This window comes from Engraulis encrasicolus, chromosome 1 (genome assembly GCF_034702125.1).
Source record: "Engraulis encrasicolus isolate BLACKSEA-1 chromosome 1, IST_EnEncr_1.0, whole genome shotgun sequence".
In the NCBI taxonomy this organism is placed as follows: Eukaryota; Metazoa; Chordata; class Actinopteri; order Clupeiformes; family Engraulidae; genus Engraulis; species Engraulis encrasicolus.
The window spans coordinates 26,450,687-26,468,186 of record NC_085857.1 but is presented as its reverse complement, the minus strand read 5'-3'; the positions used below and the strand labels follow the sequence as shown (position 1 = coordinate 26,468,186).

General features: G+C 43.9%; 1 protein-coding gene across 1 annotated transcript in view; it reads right to left on the bottom strand.

Moving 5' to 3' along the window:
• The window catches only part of grin2bb (glutamate receptor, ionotropic, N-methyl D-aspartate 2B, genome duplicate b), a 330,977-nt gene that overhangs the window by 57,068 nt on the left and 256,409 nt on the right, over positions 1-17,500 (bottom strand). The window contains exons 13-14 of the mRNA XM_063199452.1: positions 14,574-14,803; positions 8,589-8,749 (exon numbers count right to left, since the gene is read on the bottom strand). Of these exons, the coding sequence (XP_063055522.1) occupies positions 8,589-8,749; positions 14,574-14,803 (391 nt within the window). The remainder of the gene's footprint in view (positions 1-8,588; positions 8,750-14,573; positions 14,804-17,500) is intronic.

The window sequence follows — 17,500 nt, the reverse complement described above, 5'->3', positions numbered from 1 at the left end:
ACACACAATGGGGTGTTTGTTTGTTCACTGAGTTGTTTCAGTGTTCCACTGGTTCAGTTGTTTTCAAATCTAAACAAAGAGGTTTTCAAAAGTGAAAAATCTCTCTCTGTCCCAGGCTCCCCAACTGGTTGTCTTTATTCCTTACTCACTCTTGGCTTCCCAACCCACAGACCTGCTTTCTTTCCTCTTTGGTGGCAAGGGATGGTGCTAAAATGTTTGTGTGTGTGTGTGTGTGTGTGTGTGTGTGTGTGTGCGTGTGTGTGTGTGTGTGTGTGCATGAGTGCCCGTGTGTGTGTTAGTGTGTGCATGTGTGGTTGTGTGTCTGTGTTTGTGTTCGTGTTGGTGTGTGTGTCTGAATGTGGGTCATCTAGCTGGCTCTATGGGCCCTTGTGTGTGTTAATAGGGTGCTAGTGTGTGTGTTTGTGTGTGTGTGTGTGTGTGTGTGTGTGTGTGTGTGTGTGTGTGTGTGTGTGTGTGTGTGTGTGTGTGTGTGTGTGTGTGTGCACGTGTGCGTCTTGTCTGGCTTTATGGCCCCCCCTGTGTTTTAACAGGGTGCTAGTATGTGTGTGTGTGTGTGTGTGTGTGTGCGTGTGTGTGTGCCTGTGTGTTTGTGTGTGTGTGTGTGTGTGTGTGTGTGTGTGTGTGTGTGTGTGTGTGTGTGTGTGTGTGTGTGTGTGTGTGTGTGTGTGTGTGTGTGTGTGTGTGTGTGTGTGTGTGTGTGTGCCTGTGTGTGCGCCTGTGTGCGTGCGAGCGTGTGGTGTGATGTTTTATTACTGGCAAAGTAATACTACTTCCCTCTGACCTGCTATTTGTCTTATTCCCTTTTTTAACATGCCTCTTCCTCCCCAATTTTATACTTAACCCATTTAAGCCTAAGACACTTGCAAAAAAATGCCTGCTGAATGCCTAAGCCCTTTTTGGCAAAAGGTGCCCTCAGCCTAAAAAGCTAAATATCTCGGCCTTCGAAGCACATGAAACACCTGACCATCCCATAATACTACCATTTCATTTCGTATTCATGGTCTGGAGGTTGATTGATCTGACGCAATTGCAGGAGGCAGGAAGGACATTTTCAGAAAAATCAGACAAACATGTCTGACGTCTATCTTTGGCGATGTAGGACCGTTTCAGACATACCTGACAGAACATCCTACCATAGGATAAAATTACAACGTAGGACCGTTTGTCAGAACACCGGCCAAATCCTGCCGCTCAACATAGCTTCACAGAAAACAGTTACCAGACGTAGTGCGGAGCCAAGTCTCATGGCGGAGGTATGTAGGATGGTGCGCAGGGCTAGCTAGGACCCTCATATTGCATGAGAATGTGTTCATTTACAGCAGTGGTTCTCAATTGGAATAGTCTTGGGACCTACCATTTTCCACTCTCATTCAGTAGCGACCCAATTTTTTTAGTGTTCAATTCAATTCAATGCAATTCTCAAAATGTAACCAAGACTCGAATGACTATCTATCTATCTATCTCGCATAAACATTCAGATTGTATCTATGACGACAGATGACAAGGAGTTCTCTAGCCTATCAAAATAAAAGTTGTAAATTGTTGCAGGAAAAGTTTTTTTTTTTTTTTTTTTTAAGAATTATGGAGTTTTTTTACACCAGGGCTCCGCGACCCACCCATGACCCCTCCGCGATCCACTTTTGGGTCGCGACCCACCAGTTCAGAAACACTGATTCACAGGGTAGCTCTAATATACCCACATTTTTTTTATTTTATAAAAACCCTCTAATCTGAAAAGTCTGAATGCAGCGTATATGTCACTCCAGGCCCCTAGGTCAATGAAGGATATATACCGCATCAGACTAAAATGGGTGAATTCATTCTACACTCGCCTCCAAAAGAGTTGTCGCCTATCCATCTGTTTGGAAGTCACTCATATGAAAGCTACAACCCTTCCGAATGAAAAATGTAGGGTTGTAGCTTTTCATATGAGTGACTTCCAAGTGATTAATTGAAAGTCAGGTTATTAGCTGTTATTCCAAACAGATGGGTAGGCGACAACTCTTTTGGAGGCGAGTGTACTTACTTTACTACTTATTTTCTCTCTTTCTTCATCTTTTTCGTCAGAGTCCTCTACAGTACATCTCTCCCTCTCTTTCATTCTGGGTCTGTCTGTCTTTATGTCTTTTTCTCCTTTCTTTGCCAGTCTCCTGCTGCTTCTCTGTCTCCTCCTCTGTCTCTCATTGTTTCTCTTTCTGAGTCTCTCCTTCTGTGTCCCATTCACTCTCAGCCTGACACCTCTCTTTCTCTCTCTCTCTCTCTCTCTCTGTTCCTTCTTTCTTTCTCTATCTCCGTTCCTCCACAGGAAGGACTGCCCTTAATACTCAACAACCATGCTGTTCCCTCTGAACCGTCCAAAACGTTGCTCAATATCCCTAGATTGTCTCTTCCTTCTGTGTCCCATTCACTCTCAGCCTGACACATCTCTCTCTCTCTCTCTCTCTCTCTCTCTCTCTCTCTCTCTCTCTCTCTCTCTCTCTCTCTCTCTCTCTCTCTCTCTCTCTCTCATTCTCTCTCTCTCTCATTCTCCCAGTATCAGTCCATTACAGACTAGTTTGTTTTCTCCCTTCCCTGCCCTCTATTCTATCTTCTTCCTCCCATTTCGTGTCCAAGCTCATTTCGTTTCCAATGGGCCGTTTTCTTTGTTTGTCGCGTCGTGTGCAGGGCAGGGCCGCTGACAGCACTGGCCCTACGTACCCCCAGACAAAGCAGTCCAAAAAGCCCCCCCAGCACTCATTACAGTACATTCAATGTAATGGGAACCCAATTCTGGGCTGCCTTTTTTTTCCCCCGGGCTTGCGACAACTAACCCATACATCCGCCCCGCGCCCCCTCCCCCTGTGGGTTTTCCCTCGTTGTGAGCACTGTGACTGGACTCATGGGTGCCGCGAGGGGGGAAAGGTGTTACAGATTCTAAAGGGCTCGACTGCACCGGCAGGGCCCCTGAAAGATGCTGATAACATAATTTGTCATTTTGGGGGCCCAAAATTTGAATCTCTCATGGGGCCCAAAAATGTTAGCAGCGCCCCTGACTGGACTTGATTGCTGCTGTACAGGGGCCAAAGCAATCAGCAGATCAACAAATAAACACTAAATTGAAAACTGGGAAAAGAATAGGAGGAATTGCGTCACCATTTCAATTATTCTGATATGCCATAAAAAAAACTAGTTCTAGTTATTATTATCTTTTTTTTTTGCTACTGTCCTCTTTAAAGATAAGCGTTGGTGTGTTGTGTGCGCTGTATGTTTTACACAAACATCAATTGTCTTTTTATGTACTTTCACTCAATATTCCCTTGTGGTACAGTACAGTCATGCACACAGGCAAGCGCGCGCGCACACACACACACACACACACACACACACACACACACACACACACACACACACACACACACACACACACACACACACACACACACACACACACAAAGAGATAGAGCGCGACAACCAATGAGTCATGTAATTGTATCTCACTTGGCTCTTTGTGTGTGTGTGTGTGTGTGTGTGTGTGTGTGTGTGTGTGTGTGTGTGTGTGTGTGTGTGTGTGTGTGTGTGTGTGTGTGTGTGTGTGTGTGTGTGTGTGTGTGTGTGTGTGTGTGTGTGTGTGTGTGTGCGTGTGTGCAAATGCAGAGTGCACATGTGGCTAATATGTTCACATAATTAAATCCAAGTCACTACACGTGCATTTGTAGACGCATAATTACCCTCATTTTATGACTATTTGCGCGTGTGTGTTTGTGTGTGTGTTGTGTGTCTCTTGGCACCATGAATGCCATGTGCATATTTATGAGCAAGTGTCTGTGCCTGGGTGATACTACCATGTATTCAATATGCGCATTCACACACCATGCCCATGTATTCAATATGCGCATTCACACACAGTGCCCACCACAGGGCTAATATAATGACACTGGCATGGATTCAAAGATCATGTGTTGGACTTGTCTGTCTGTCTTTCTTGTCTTTCCCATCCATTCATTGCAGGATTCCTCCCTCCATCCATCCATCCATCCATCCATCCATCCATCCATCCATCCATCCATCCATCCATCCATATGTACGTACATCCATCCGTCCTCACCTCGCTCTTCCATCATCATTGTAGTGTTTGTCTGTCTGTCTGTCTGTCTGTCTGTCTGTCTGTCTGTCTGTCTGTCTGTCTGTCTGTCTGTCTGTCTGTCTGTCCGTCTGTCTGTCTGTCTGTCTGTCTGTCTGCCGTGCCTACCACTATTCATTATGGTCTAGTAAACTAGCCCCACCCACCAGCGGCCACATTTGTTTTGCCTGCGGGACAGGGTTTTTGAGGGAGGGACGACAAAGCATTGGCCAATAGGCACAGACACAGTTTGAAAAACATGGGTTGTTTCCAACAACAATCTTCCGATGTGTTATTCATCGGGGCTAGACTAAATTATACATTTAATCTCACATTTAGTCTGGTTTATCAGACTACATTCATTATGCTATTCCTTTCATTTAGCACAGTCAGAGGGCAACATTGTTGTTTTATTTCTGTGGCAAAGGCAAGTTTAAGTAACATGCTGATGCACATTGTGGTGCTAATGCAACTAGCATGGATTAAAATATCTGGTGAACTTGTCTGTCTGTCGGTCTGTCTATTATGCTATTCTTTTTTATTTAGGACAGTCAGAAAGGAATAGCCTATTCATTTTCATCACATTTATTTATGTGAGAAAAAGAGAAGTCTTATCCCATTAACACATGGTGCCTGTCATGAATTTGCTTATAAATTCAAGCTGCAATGTATTACAAAAGGCCCTATGTTATGGCTTAGTAGTGTGGGGCAGCCACGGCTCAATGGTTGGAGCGCTGGCCTTGAAATCAGAGGGTTGCGGGTACAAATCCCACCCTTACCAGCACCTGCATCCATGGCTGAAGTGCCCTTGAGCAAGGTAGGCTAACCCCATATTGCTCCAGGACCTGTAACCCATAGGTCTACCCTGTACCTAAATAGCTGTAAGCCGCTTTGGATAAAGAAGCGTCAGCTAAGTGTAATGTACAGTAGTTATTGTTTTGTGGTAGTTACAGCGGTCCACAATTCAGTTCAAGTTCAAGTTCAAGTTCAAAGACCAATACGTGTCAATACGTTGAGAAACGGCTCCCACAATCTACTTGACAATGACCCTAAACACAAAACTATGGCCAATGCTGATTTTCTGAAGAGCTGAGAGCGATTCAGTGATGAAGTATGACACCTGATCTGAAAAAAATATATATATTTACTTTTATGCCTTCATTCGATAGGACAGTCTGAGATGGTTACAGGAAGCGAGTGGGACAGAGAGTTGGGGTGGGATCGGGAAACGACCCCGGCCGGACTCGAACCAGGGTCCCCGCGGGCATGCAAGCCCAAATGCGGGGGGCTTAGTGCGATGCGCCACAGCACCCCCGAACTCATTCAAACTTAAACGAGCAGTTTTCAGGACCAAAACTGGGCATCAATTTGGCGTGTACTCACTTTTGCACCATCATAATTTAACAAAAATGGAAAAAATACATGTTTTACAATTATTAAACCCACTTTTCTGTGGTAAGTTTCACATATGCTGTAACATAGTCAATGAATATTGTGGAGATATCTTTTGTGTTTGTTGAAATAATGTTCAGAATGTTACTTTTCAAAAGGGGTGTACTTGTCATTGCTGAGCACTGTATTTCAGCTCTTCCATTATGGAAGATGATGTCACGAGATGACACAAAATGGACTGAGCATCTTTCATCTCCATTCATCAATCCATCTCTACCTGCCTCCCCCATCCCATCCCCTTCCCATCCATTCATCACGCCATTCCTCCCTTGCTCTGACTGTATATCCATCTATACATACAGTACCTCCCTCTTCCATCCCCTACGCATTCATTCATCACTTACATTTTCCCTGTCTCTCCTCCTTCCATCCCTCCATCCCTCCATCCACCCATCTATCCATCCATCCATCCATCCATCCATCCATCCATCCATCCATCCATCCATCCATCCATCCATCCATCCATCCATCTGTCCATCTCTACCTCCCTCTTCCACCCCGCTCTCTCCCATCCATTCATTGCAGCATTCCTCCCTCAATCAATCCATTCATCCATCCATACAAACATGCATACATACATCCCTACCTCGCTCTCCCATCATCATAGTAGTGTTTCTCAACGGGGGCATCAGGGGGACCTAGGGGGGCATTGACTAAGATATAGTTGGAGGGGGCCGGTGCTCAATTGCCATTGGGGGCCATTAGTCCATTTTATTTGTATTTTTTAATTGCTCATAGTGAAGTCCTGGTACAATATGAGAAGAGGGTATATAGGGGATTTTTTCTCTTTGTGTTTCCATTGCCTGGTTTAACAGTATAGTCATAATAACGGTAAATCCCATTACACCCCTTAGCCCTATGCCTTTCCCCTTCCCCTCCGTTTTGCACGTCCACGTGTAGGGTAAGTGGCATCTTGATTCACGTTCACACAGAGGGGTAGGGGTATGGCGAAGGGCTTTCCACCCCTGCGAGCAGAGATTTTCCGACACCACACTCCACGACGGAGGGCTACGACATATTTCCCTGAATTTATTGCGAATGCATTTACAAAAGCACACAAGTTGCGCCGCAATTGATGGTTTTAAAGTGGTAATAATTATTCCATTGCACTAAGTTTAACATTGTCCTAATGTGTGATGGCCCTTTTTTCCATGAAACGCACATGAAAAAAATAGCTCTTAACGTCAATCTAATGCATGGAATTAGTGACAGCTGTGAGTGTCATTCCGTGATTGTTGAAGGGGTATCTCAATTCGTGGGGGTTGCGTTTCAAGCCCTACACCTTGTGACTTCATTTGAAAGCACAAGGGGCAAGAGGAAGGCGTAGGAGTAGGGGTAGAGATTAGTAATGGGAAAGGCCATAAACATAGCAATGGATGCATATGGAACCAAACAAAACGTCATCAAATGTACTTGGAAACCTCTGTAAAATAAATGTAAAAATGTATTTAATTCCATCCACTGATCACTCGTGTTTTGATGCTAATGGTTCTATCCACCTCCAGTGAAGTTACCACTTCCAGTGAAGTTATGCTAATAATTCCAATACTAATACATCTAAGTAGTGAACACACTAAGAAGAAAATTATACGCACATTCATGTTTAATTCTTGGCAAAACAGCGAAAATATGGAAATCAAAAAAGGGTCGACTGTTCTTTCAATACAAAAAGGTTGGCAGGCGTTGGGAGACTTATGATGAGGTCAAAGGGGAGTTTGTTAAAAAAAAAGGTTGAGAATCATTGATCTACAGTATGTATCCATCACTGCATTGCTCCTTTTATCCATCCATCCATCCATCCATCCATCCATCCATCCATCCATCCATCCATCCATCCATCCATCCATCCATCCATCCATCCATCCATCCATCACTCTCCCACCCCCATCCTTCCATTCATACATCCATCCATCAATCCATCCCCATTTACCTCTCTCTCACTTCTCATCTAACCCCATCTCCAGGCTCTGCAACTATCTCTCCCACCCTATCTCATCCTCCCTTCTTCACTCTCATCCATCCATCCATCCCTCTTCTTTCATCTCTCATCCCACTCCCTACTCTACCTCCAAATCCTCTTCTCCTCCTCTCCTCTCTTAAAAGTTAAAGGGATGTCTTACCCTGCCTTGAGGCTCTGCAGTGCACCCCCCCCCCCCCCCCCCTTCTTCTGGTGGAAGGTCGTCATAAAGTTGTGCATGACCTTGTAGTTGTTTCTATACATCCATCCATCCATCCATCCATCCATCCATCCATCCATCCATCCATCCATCCATCCATCCATCCATCCATCTCTACTTCCGCCTCCCATCCCCTCACCAAACAATCATCAATCTCTATTTCCCTCTCCCTTCCTTTTTTAATCCTGTTTTTCAGGTTCTGCATCTATCACTCCCATACCACTCCGCTTCCCTAACACCCATTAATCCCTTTCTCTATCATAAACTCCTCCTCTCCTCCAAACAAGAGGGAAAGAGCAGAGGCACTCTGAGTTTTGAGAAAAAATGTAGAAAAGCTTGGCAATTCTGTTTAAATGAAAACTGAAAGTAAAGTCTGCGACACCAAGGTCCCGTTTCTCTTATTTTGCCCAAAAAGGGGCATTAAAAACAGGAGAAGCGGGAGCTGGGTGTCGCGGACTTTACTTTCAGTTTTCATGTGATTTTGCTAGTCCTGCACCCAATTTTTTTGAGCCGAACGTGCATGTTTTTTTTGTCTTTTGGACAATGCTGTGTAACAACACATGGGCCTATGCATTGCGGTCACATAGGCCTTCATCAGGGAGAGTCTTACCAGAGAGAGTAGAGAGAGAGAGAGGTTCCATTGGCCCATTGTTTCCGGGTTCTATTATTGCAAGGGGGGGGGGGATCCCCCTTTAGGCAGACCTAAGGACTGTTCTATTCAATGCTAGGAGCATTATGACACGCCCCTTTAGGCAGACCGGAACCTGGTCATGTTAGGTGCCCATACCAACCTATTACATTGGCATATCTCTATATAATTAAAGAATCTCCGGTCTTACCCTGCCTTGAGGCTCTGCAGTGCGTCCAGCACGTTCTTCTGGTGGAAGCTGGTCATGTAGCTGTGCATGTCCTTGTAGTTGTTCCGGATGTTTCTCTCTGTGCTGCCGTTGGGCACCGTGCCGAAGCGGAACGGGGGTGAGAAGTCGTTTGGGCGCTGGAACTGCAGGGGGGTAAGGATATACAGGTACGGTAAGGGGAAGTGCGAGGTAGAGGTAGGAGGTAGAAAGGGCAAGGAGAGGAAAAAGAGGAAAGAAGAGGAGAACAGTGCATTATACATTTGGGGAGGGTAGGAGGGGGTAAGGAGGTAAGAGTAGGGGGGTAGGAAATGCAGGTAAGGGGGTAGGAAGTAGGGGTAGGTGGTAGGAGGTAGAAAGGGCAAGGGCAATAGGAGGAGAGAACATCATGCATTTGGGGTGGGTAGTGTGCTTACAGCAGTGGCGGAACAATTGTACTCAGGGCCCCAGGGCAAAACACTTATAGGACCCCCTACATGGCCTGACAAGATCACAATTGGGACCCCACCACCAGTGGAAGAGTGCCCTGGGCCCAGGGGCAAATGCCCTGCTCGCCCTCCCTATAATAGCTCCGGCCCTGGCTTACAGTGCAGCAATACAAACAGAGAAACACAGAATGGGCAACTGCTAGGACACTACACACAGGGATGACTGGCATCGATACACTTTCAAATATTATCTTTTAAAAAAAAATGTGCATGGATTTTATGTTTCAGATATTTGTATGTAGATTTATTTCTTTGTTTTTAAAGTTGTGTGGAATTGACATGTGTTTTTTCCCCACAGTTTTCTCATATACTGTATAGGCCTATGTATTAAATTATAGGTATTAGTATTTAATAGTCAAGCATTTCTTTATGTACATGTCAACATGGACCACTATACATTATAGGCCGATATATATTTTAAAAATCCAAAACACCTCCAAAAACCAAGAAACAAAAGACAAGCTTTCAAAAGGACATTTTTTGGTCCAGTAGGGCAAAGGGCATGTGTTTTAGCACCACCTTGTCCCTATCTGTGCACCTCTATGAAGACAGTACATTATGATCTGTGGCAGCATCTAATCTCTGGACTCTGTTTGAGATGAGCCAAAGGAGTCTTTCTACTATCTCAGACATAGAGACACATTTCAGTGTGAGATTCATTTTCTTTGATTTCAAACACATACGCACACGCACACGCACACGCACACGCACACACACACACACACACACACATATGCACAGCATGCGCACACAAACACACACAAACACGTACACACGCACGCACGCACGCATGCAAGCACGCATGCACGCACACACAAACACACACAAACATGCACACACTCACACACACAAATGCACGCACGCATGCACGCACACACACACTTGAGGGAGATCAAAAGCCAGAGTATCAGCACTGTCCAGTCTAGTAAGACACTGATCTAAAGCAAACACTCCCCTACAGCAAGGGATTCCAGACTGGCACACACACACGCACGCACGCACGCACGCACGCACGCACGCACGCACGCACGCACGCACGCACGCACGCACGCACGCACACACGCACACACGCACACACACACACACACATACACGCACACACAAACGCACGCACACACACACACACACACACACACACACACACACACACACAAAGAGCAGAGTTATTAGAGAACCTCATCATCTCTCATCTCATCAAATCTAATTCATCCAATCGCGAGTCTGGATTTAAGCGCCGCTAGTTTGCTTTTGTATAGTACAGCCCAGACCATAATTACAGTCATTGGGCTTGATGGTTTTCTCATATTCACACTTTTTAAAAATTAAATATACAAGTCTTTTTTTCTTCGTCGTCTTGTTCAAAGTTCTGCCATTTTCTGTATTCATGCTACTGAATAAGGGTAAATTGGTCTGGACCTGTGTTCGTTCCCACACATACACTTGGTCACATACACTTGGGTGTTTTTATTTTTTTTATTTCTTTTAAAGTTTGTATTTTTCATATCTCTTTAATAGTTCATATTTTTCATTTCTTTTTGTCCTACGTTGCAACTCTTATATCACTTTTCTTTTTTTACATGGTCTGCTACAAGCAATTAATCTCTCCCCATACACAGGCACTCACACATGCACGCATGCACGCGTGCACACGCACACAGAATCACGCATACATACGGAGAGAAAGAGAGAGAGAGAGAGAGAGAGAGAGAGAGTGAGAGAGAGAGAAAGAGAGAGAGAGAGTGAGAGAGAGAGACTGTGCATGTGTGAGCCTGAAATGGTGAGTGGGTTTGGCCAGTAACCTGCACTGATCCAGTGATATTATATTTGACTGATTGCGTCTGTGTCGTGACTGTGTGTGTGTGTGTGCGTGTGTTTGTGTGCGTGTGTGTGTATGTGTATGTGTGTGTGTGTGTTTGAGTGTGTGCGTGCGTGTGTGTATTTGAGTGAGCGTGATTGTGTGTGTGTGTGTTTGAGTGTGCGCGTGCGTGTGTGTATTTGAGTGTGCGTGTGTGTATTTGAGTGAGCGTGCTTGTGTGTGTGTGTGTGCGAGTGCGTGCCTGCGTGCGCATGTGTGTGTGTGTGTGTGCGTGCGTGTGTGTGTGGATTACGTGTATTTGACTCATTGCGTCAGAATGGTGGCAGCTCCCCAGCACCAACACAGCTGTGTTTCCATGGGCCAGGCATGCTACTGTATGAGTCACAGCCCTCATTTATAGAGCACGGTTAAGTATTAGAGACGCAGGTTAGAGTCTTTTTCAGAGAAAGTGCGCTCAACTCCCAACTGTTTCTTACAAAGTCTTTGGGTGCGAGCAAACAGCAAAGTTCATGTTTAGTAAAAAAGCCACACTTCCGGATGAAATTCTTGGCGTTTTAATCTTACTAGGTTAGCATGGCAGACAGACAGATGTTTCGGCCTAAGTCTTCTTCAGCGTCTTAGAGACGCGGGTTGACATTTGTCAAACAATGGAATCAACTTTTGGCTCAATCCTTTACCTGTAACTTTCAGGTAAGCCTAGGCTATAATTCGAGAGCGCCTAAAAATGCGAAGATCTTGAAAGTCACTGTGGAAGAAGAGAAAGAAAGCAAAAGGAAAAAACCTTAAAGAAAAACGAAAGAAACAAAAATGTCAAACGTTTTAATTGATCATTTAGGGTTGACTTCATTAGTAGCAGGTGGGTCTAGAGCTCAACATCAGCACAGCTGTGTATCATATTTGCACACCTGCACTAGTTGCACAGCCATAGAACTGGCAGGCTCCGATTCACCACACCCATAAAGGAACAGGGATTCAACATAAGAGAGGTGGGAGATTTGTAATTTGTAGCAATTCAGATTTAACATTTGATTCGTACAGGGGTTGGACAAAATAACTGAAACGCCTGTCATTTTAGTGTGGGAAGTTTCATGGTTCAAGTGGACCAGCCTGTTGGCCAATTTTCATTAATTGCACATTGCACCAGTAAGATGAAGTGTGATGATTCAATTAGCAGGGTATGAGCACAGTTAGCTCAACATTTTGCAATGCACACAACATTATGGGTAACATATCAGAGAAGGAGAAATTCTTGGTGTGCATGTAACTGTTGCATCTTTGACCGAGACTGCAAGTCTTTGTGGTGTATCAGAGCCACGGTATCCAAGGTAACTTCTGCATACCACCAAGAAGGATGAACGACATCCAACAGGATTAACTGTGGATTCAAGAGGAAGCTTGAGTGGAGAGTGGGGGGAAATACCACCAGAGAAGTGCAAGAAGCTCATTGATGGATACAAAAATATTTGGAGGCTGTCATTGCTGTCTAAGGGCGTACAACCAAATATTAAGGAGGGGTGCAAATATTTCTGCACATACCATTTTTTATTTAAAAAAAGTACTCTGAAATTACAAAATCCATTGGGAAAAATAATATTTTCTATTCCTAATATCTTCGGACCTCCAATCAGATCTAGGTGGTAAAACTTTATTTCTGGATATATTGCACATTTTGAAAATAAAATGAAGGGGTGCCAATACAAACTGGCGGTGCTGTATCTCTATGGCAGGGCAGTTATAGTTAAGGTTGTCGGTTCAACTCCCGACCCGACAGGTTGGTGCAGGGAGAAATTAACCAGTGCTCTCCCAGATCCTCTTCCATGACTGAGGTATTCTGAGCATTGTACCATCACGTCATACTGCTCGCTTGGGGCACCATTGGGGGCTGCCCCCTTACATGGGTGAGGGATAAATGCAGTTTTGTTGTGTGCTGTGGAGTGCCGTGTCACAATGAAAATGGGAGTTTGAGTTTCCCAGGTTGGCTTTCAGGCTGTCTAGAGTTCAGGGGTGCATTTCTCAAAACCACAGTCGCTAACTACGTTAGCTACTTTGTTTTTTGCAATGCAATTTCCCATTGACAACTACCCAAGTTGCTAACTGGCTAACAACTATACTTTTTAGAAACACACCCCAGTACCAACACAGCTGTGTTTTCCATTGGACAGGCTATGAGTCACAACACCCTTTATAGAGCACGGTTTAGTGTTCAGAGGCGGGTTGACATTTGCCTTTGAAAACAGGGAAAATGTGGCAAATTAAAAGTGCTCTTTAACTACGGTGACAGGTGGTTCGACAGTCCCCGTAGTCATTTTGGTGAAGGATTTAGTATTGGAGTTGGCAGGCTGAGATTTGTCATTCAGACGAAAGAAAGAAGAAGAGAGAGAGAGAGAGAAAAAAAGAAAAAATGCTATTGAGGTTTGACAATCAGTGTTGCCAGATTGGGCGGTTTCCCAATTGGGCTGCTTAGGATGGGTAAAAATGGCTTTTAACAGTAAAAAACGCCCAATTTATGACCATAGTAATCATTAGAATTGGGCAGGATTTAGTGCTTCCAGGCGGGATTTGAGCATTTTTTGGGCTGCAAATCATCAGCCTCATCTGGCAACCCTGTTGTCAATATGGCTATTGAGGTAAGTAACAGCTGGGTCTACAGTTCAATAATGAGCAGTATTGGGAAAACACCTTTTGTGGTTCAAAGGACGGATTAGTCGTTCATGTATGCATGTCTGTACGCACAGTAGACCTGTGTCCTCTTGTCTTGCCTATATCTGTGACAGTGTATGTGTGTTACAGTGGTCCCAGGCTTCTTGTTTTGTTTGTCTGATGGTCAGTGGTGGAACTATAATGAGTTGTGCCCCGGGCGACACCATTTCTGATGCCCTGCCCATTTTGCGATATTTTTTTCTTTTTGTAGAGGAAAGAAAATACAGTTATAAATTACATTGTTTGATGTGTCTGGTGAAAGGCTGATTGGGTCCTTTGCCTTTCAAATTAAAGGTCAAATCGAATCATTTGAATATGAGCTGTAATCTTGTCTATTTTTATTTGATTGCATTTGCAATCGTAGCACAGGTGGGTCTCTGGCTCCACAATATTATTTGTAATATTGAAACCATTTCTTATATTCATGTTGCATTCAACTTTGAGGTTTGTGAAGAATTATTTATGTTCTTTTTGTTTACGCCGCACTATTCCACCTCCTTTACTTTTCTTGATTTATTGCTCATTCTGTTAATTTATCAATTTCATTCAATTTTGGCAATCAACCCCCTGTCACCCATGCAACAACATACTGTTGATAATGGGAATGATAACACACCTTGTTGCTCAAGCTAGTGACTTGGCCCAAATATCCATCTAGGATCATGAAGGCAGTTTGAAGATGATGGTGATGATGATGATGACGATGATGATGATGACGACGACGACAACGACGATGACGACAATGATGATGATGATGAGAATAAGGATATTGATGATCACGGTGATGATGATGATGATTTATTGTATTCTTTGTTCTGTCTTTTTCACCTATAAAACCTGTCCCTGTTGGTGGCCATGTTTAAAAAATAAGAATGACATTCACAATGTCAACAACAATGACATTCACAGTGACAATAATGTTAGTGAAGATGCTGATGATCACATCAATAATCAGGATAGCCTTACCTTCTTGTCACTCAAGCCAGTGACCTGATCCACGTACTCCTCCTGGATCATGAAGGCGGCCAGGTTGGCAGTGTAGCTGGCCAGGAAGATGACAGCGAAGAAGGCCCACACCGACACCATGATCTTGCTGGTGGTGCCTTTTGGGTTCTGCACGGGCACAGAGTTGTTGAAGACCAGACCCCACAGAAGCCATACGGCCTTGCCGATGGTGAACGAAGGACCGCCGGGCTCTGGTAGAGAAAGAGGGTGGAAGGACAGAGGGAGATGAGAAAGGTATCGTATTTATGTGTTGTAAGCAGAGTTGTATAAAGCAGAAGTAGAAGGAGTCTCACAGCTGCAATTACAACACTAGTGATGTGATATCACACATTTGAAACCACATACTATCATACCACTAGTGTTGCAATTACATCTGTCAGAGTACTTCTACTTCTACTTAATGCAACTCTGGATACCGTCCCCTGGCCCAACAGTAACCAATGGTGACAGAGGAGCCATAATACTCCATAGGAGATGGAGAGATTAAAAGGGGGAAGTCGTAACAGGAGAGAGGGTAACACTTTATAATAACAAGCATAACAAGCATTATAACAACTTCATTAATAATTAACTAATGATGAATAAAACATTAACAAATGTTTTTATTTTATTTACTAAGTTGTATTAATGCTTCATAAAATGTTCAATAATTTACAAACCTTTTAACTGAGTATTTATTATTCAACTACATATTTAAAAAAAGGTCCCACTCATATACAGATTTTTTAAAAATGTTTTGTTCATCATTAGTTAGTCTTTATAATGCTTTTCATGCATCCATTACTATAAAGTGTTACCAGAGAGGGAAAGACAGAGAGACAGGAGAGGCATTTTAAGTAACTGTTGTTTCAGTTGTTGAAGCGAGAAGAGAATAGATAAGAGAGGATATAGTTTTTTTGTTCATCTGTTTTCTATTCATGTATGTATATTCTGCATTGCTGGAGACCAGGACCCCGTTTCTCGACCGTGTCGCTGCTAACTAAGTTAGCAACTTACTTGGTTGCAACTAGAGATGCACCGGTTCCTGATTTTTAGGATCCTGCCGGATACCGGATCCACTGCTTAAGATCCTACCGGATCCGGAACCGGATACCGGATCCTACGAAAGGGTTGAAACACATAGCCTACTCACACACGTGGGCCCTTTATATCACGCTGTCTCAAACTATTTTGACTGAAAAGCCTCGGCTACCGGATCCTGGATCCTGGAACCGGATCCGGATCCTGTGAAAAACCCTATTATCCTGCCGGATCGGAACCGGATCTTGGATCCGGTGCATCTCTAGTTGCAACGCAATTTCCCATGGGCAACCTACTAAGTTGCTAACTAGTTAGCAACGACACTGTCGAGAAACGGGGTCCAAGCCACACAGAAGTCAGGCGGCCTTGCCAATGGTGAAAGAGGAACTGCACAGGTCCAGAAGGTAGAGAGGGAAAGAGGGGAAATGGAAATATGAGAAGAATGAGACAGACAAGGAGAGAGAGACGGAAGAGAGAGGTTTTATGTATTTCTTGTGTTAATTCTTGAAGACCACAACAGACAGAAGATGGTCTTGCCATTGGTGAAAGAGGGAACACTGGAGGACAGAGAGAGAAGAGGGTGAAAGGAAAGGAGAGAGAGAGAGAGAGAGACAGACAGAGAGAGAGAGAGAAGAGGGCGAGAGGAGAGAGAGAGAGAGAGAGAGAGAATTTCAATGCTAATGACATTTGTGACTCAAATGAAAAAAACAAAAAAACAAAATGAAAGCCAAATACAAAAAAACGGAGATGGGGTAAATAGTGCAGCATTTGCATGAGAAATAAAGGATTTAAATTTTAATAAAATGTGGCTACTTAGCATAATAGTCATAACCAAAACAAAAACAGGAACGAATAATGTAATGGTGACTTCCTTCCAGCCCCTGGGAGCACAGAAAATGAACCTCTTCACCATTGGACATAACTGTGTGTGTGTGTGTGTGTGTGTGTGTGTGTGTGTGTGTGTGTGTGTGTGTGTGTGTGTGTGTGTGTGTGTGTGTGTGTGTGTGTGTGTGTGTGTGTGTGTGTGTGTGTGTGTGTGTGTGAGAGAGAGAGAGTGTGCGTGTGCACAGGTAGTTGCGTCTTACGAAACAGCGCACGCGTGTGTGTACGTGTGTGTGTGTGTGTGAGTGTACGTGCGTGCACGTATGCATGTTTGTCTGAGTACGACTTTGTGTGTGCATGTTTTCCTGTGTGTGTTTGTGTCTGTGCAACATCACACCACTACTGTACACTTCCCGACAAAGATAATTTTAGTCTTGCGGAAGCTTATGCATTAGTCAAATGCATTCAGTGAATTTCAACTAGCAACAAGCTGCTTACATTTGAATAATATCAATGGAGAAAAAAAACACCCACTACGATTTGTACCAGCAAATGCTTTTATGTAGTTCCATGTAAATGACCATGTTAAGCCACAGAACTCTGTTAGTCCTGACCTCACTTTCATCACGATAGCCAATCAAAACTCACAGTGCCCCTACGTTTTGAAGCGCAACAACCAATCAAAACTTACAGAGCAGCCTTTTTAAATTCTCATGGCATGGCCCCTGTTATAAATTGTCTGTCATCGGAATACCAATGAACAAGTCGTAAGTATTTTTTTCCACACATGTGTGCATGCACACCAATCACCAAGTCTTAATCTGTTACTTGAAGGTACACTGTGCAGGAAATGGACAAAAAAGTACTGCAGCAATGCTGCTCATTGAAACTGGGTTGCCTATTGCCAAATTTGATCTTTTCATGAAAGTTTACGAAGTAATAAACTCATATTTTTTAAGTATGGCCCAAGTACAGTCATTTTTGCAGCTAAAAATTTCTATTTCTGGAAATTCAAAATGGCGGACCATGGAGAAGATCCCCCTTTT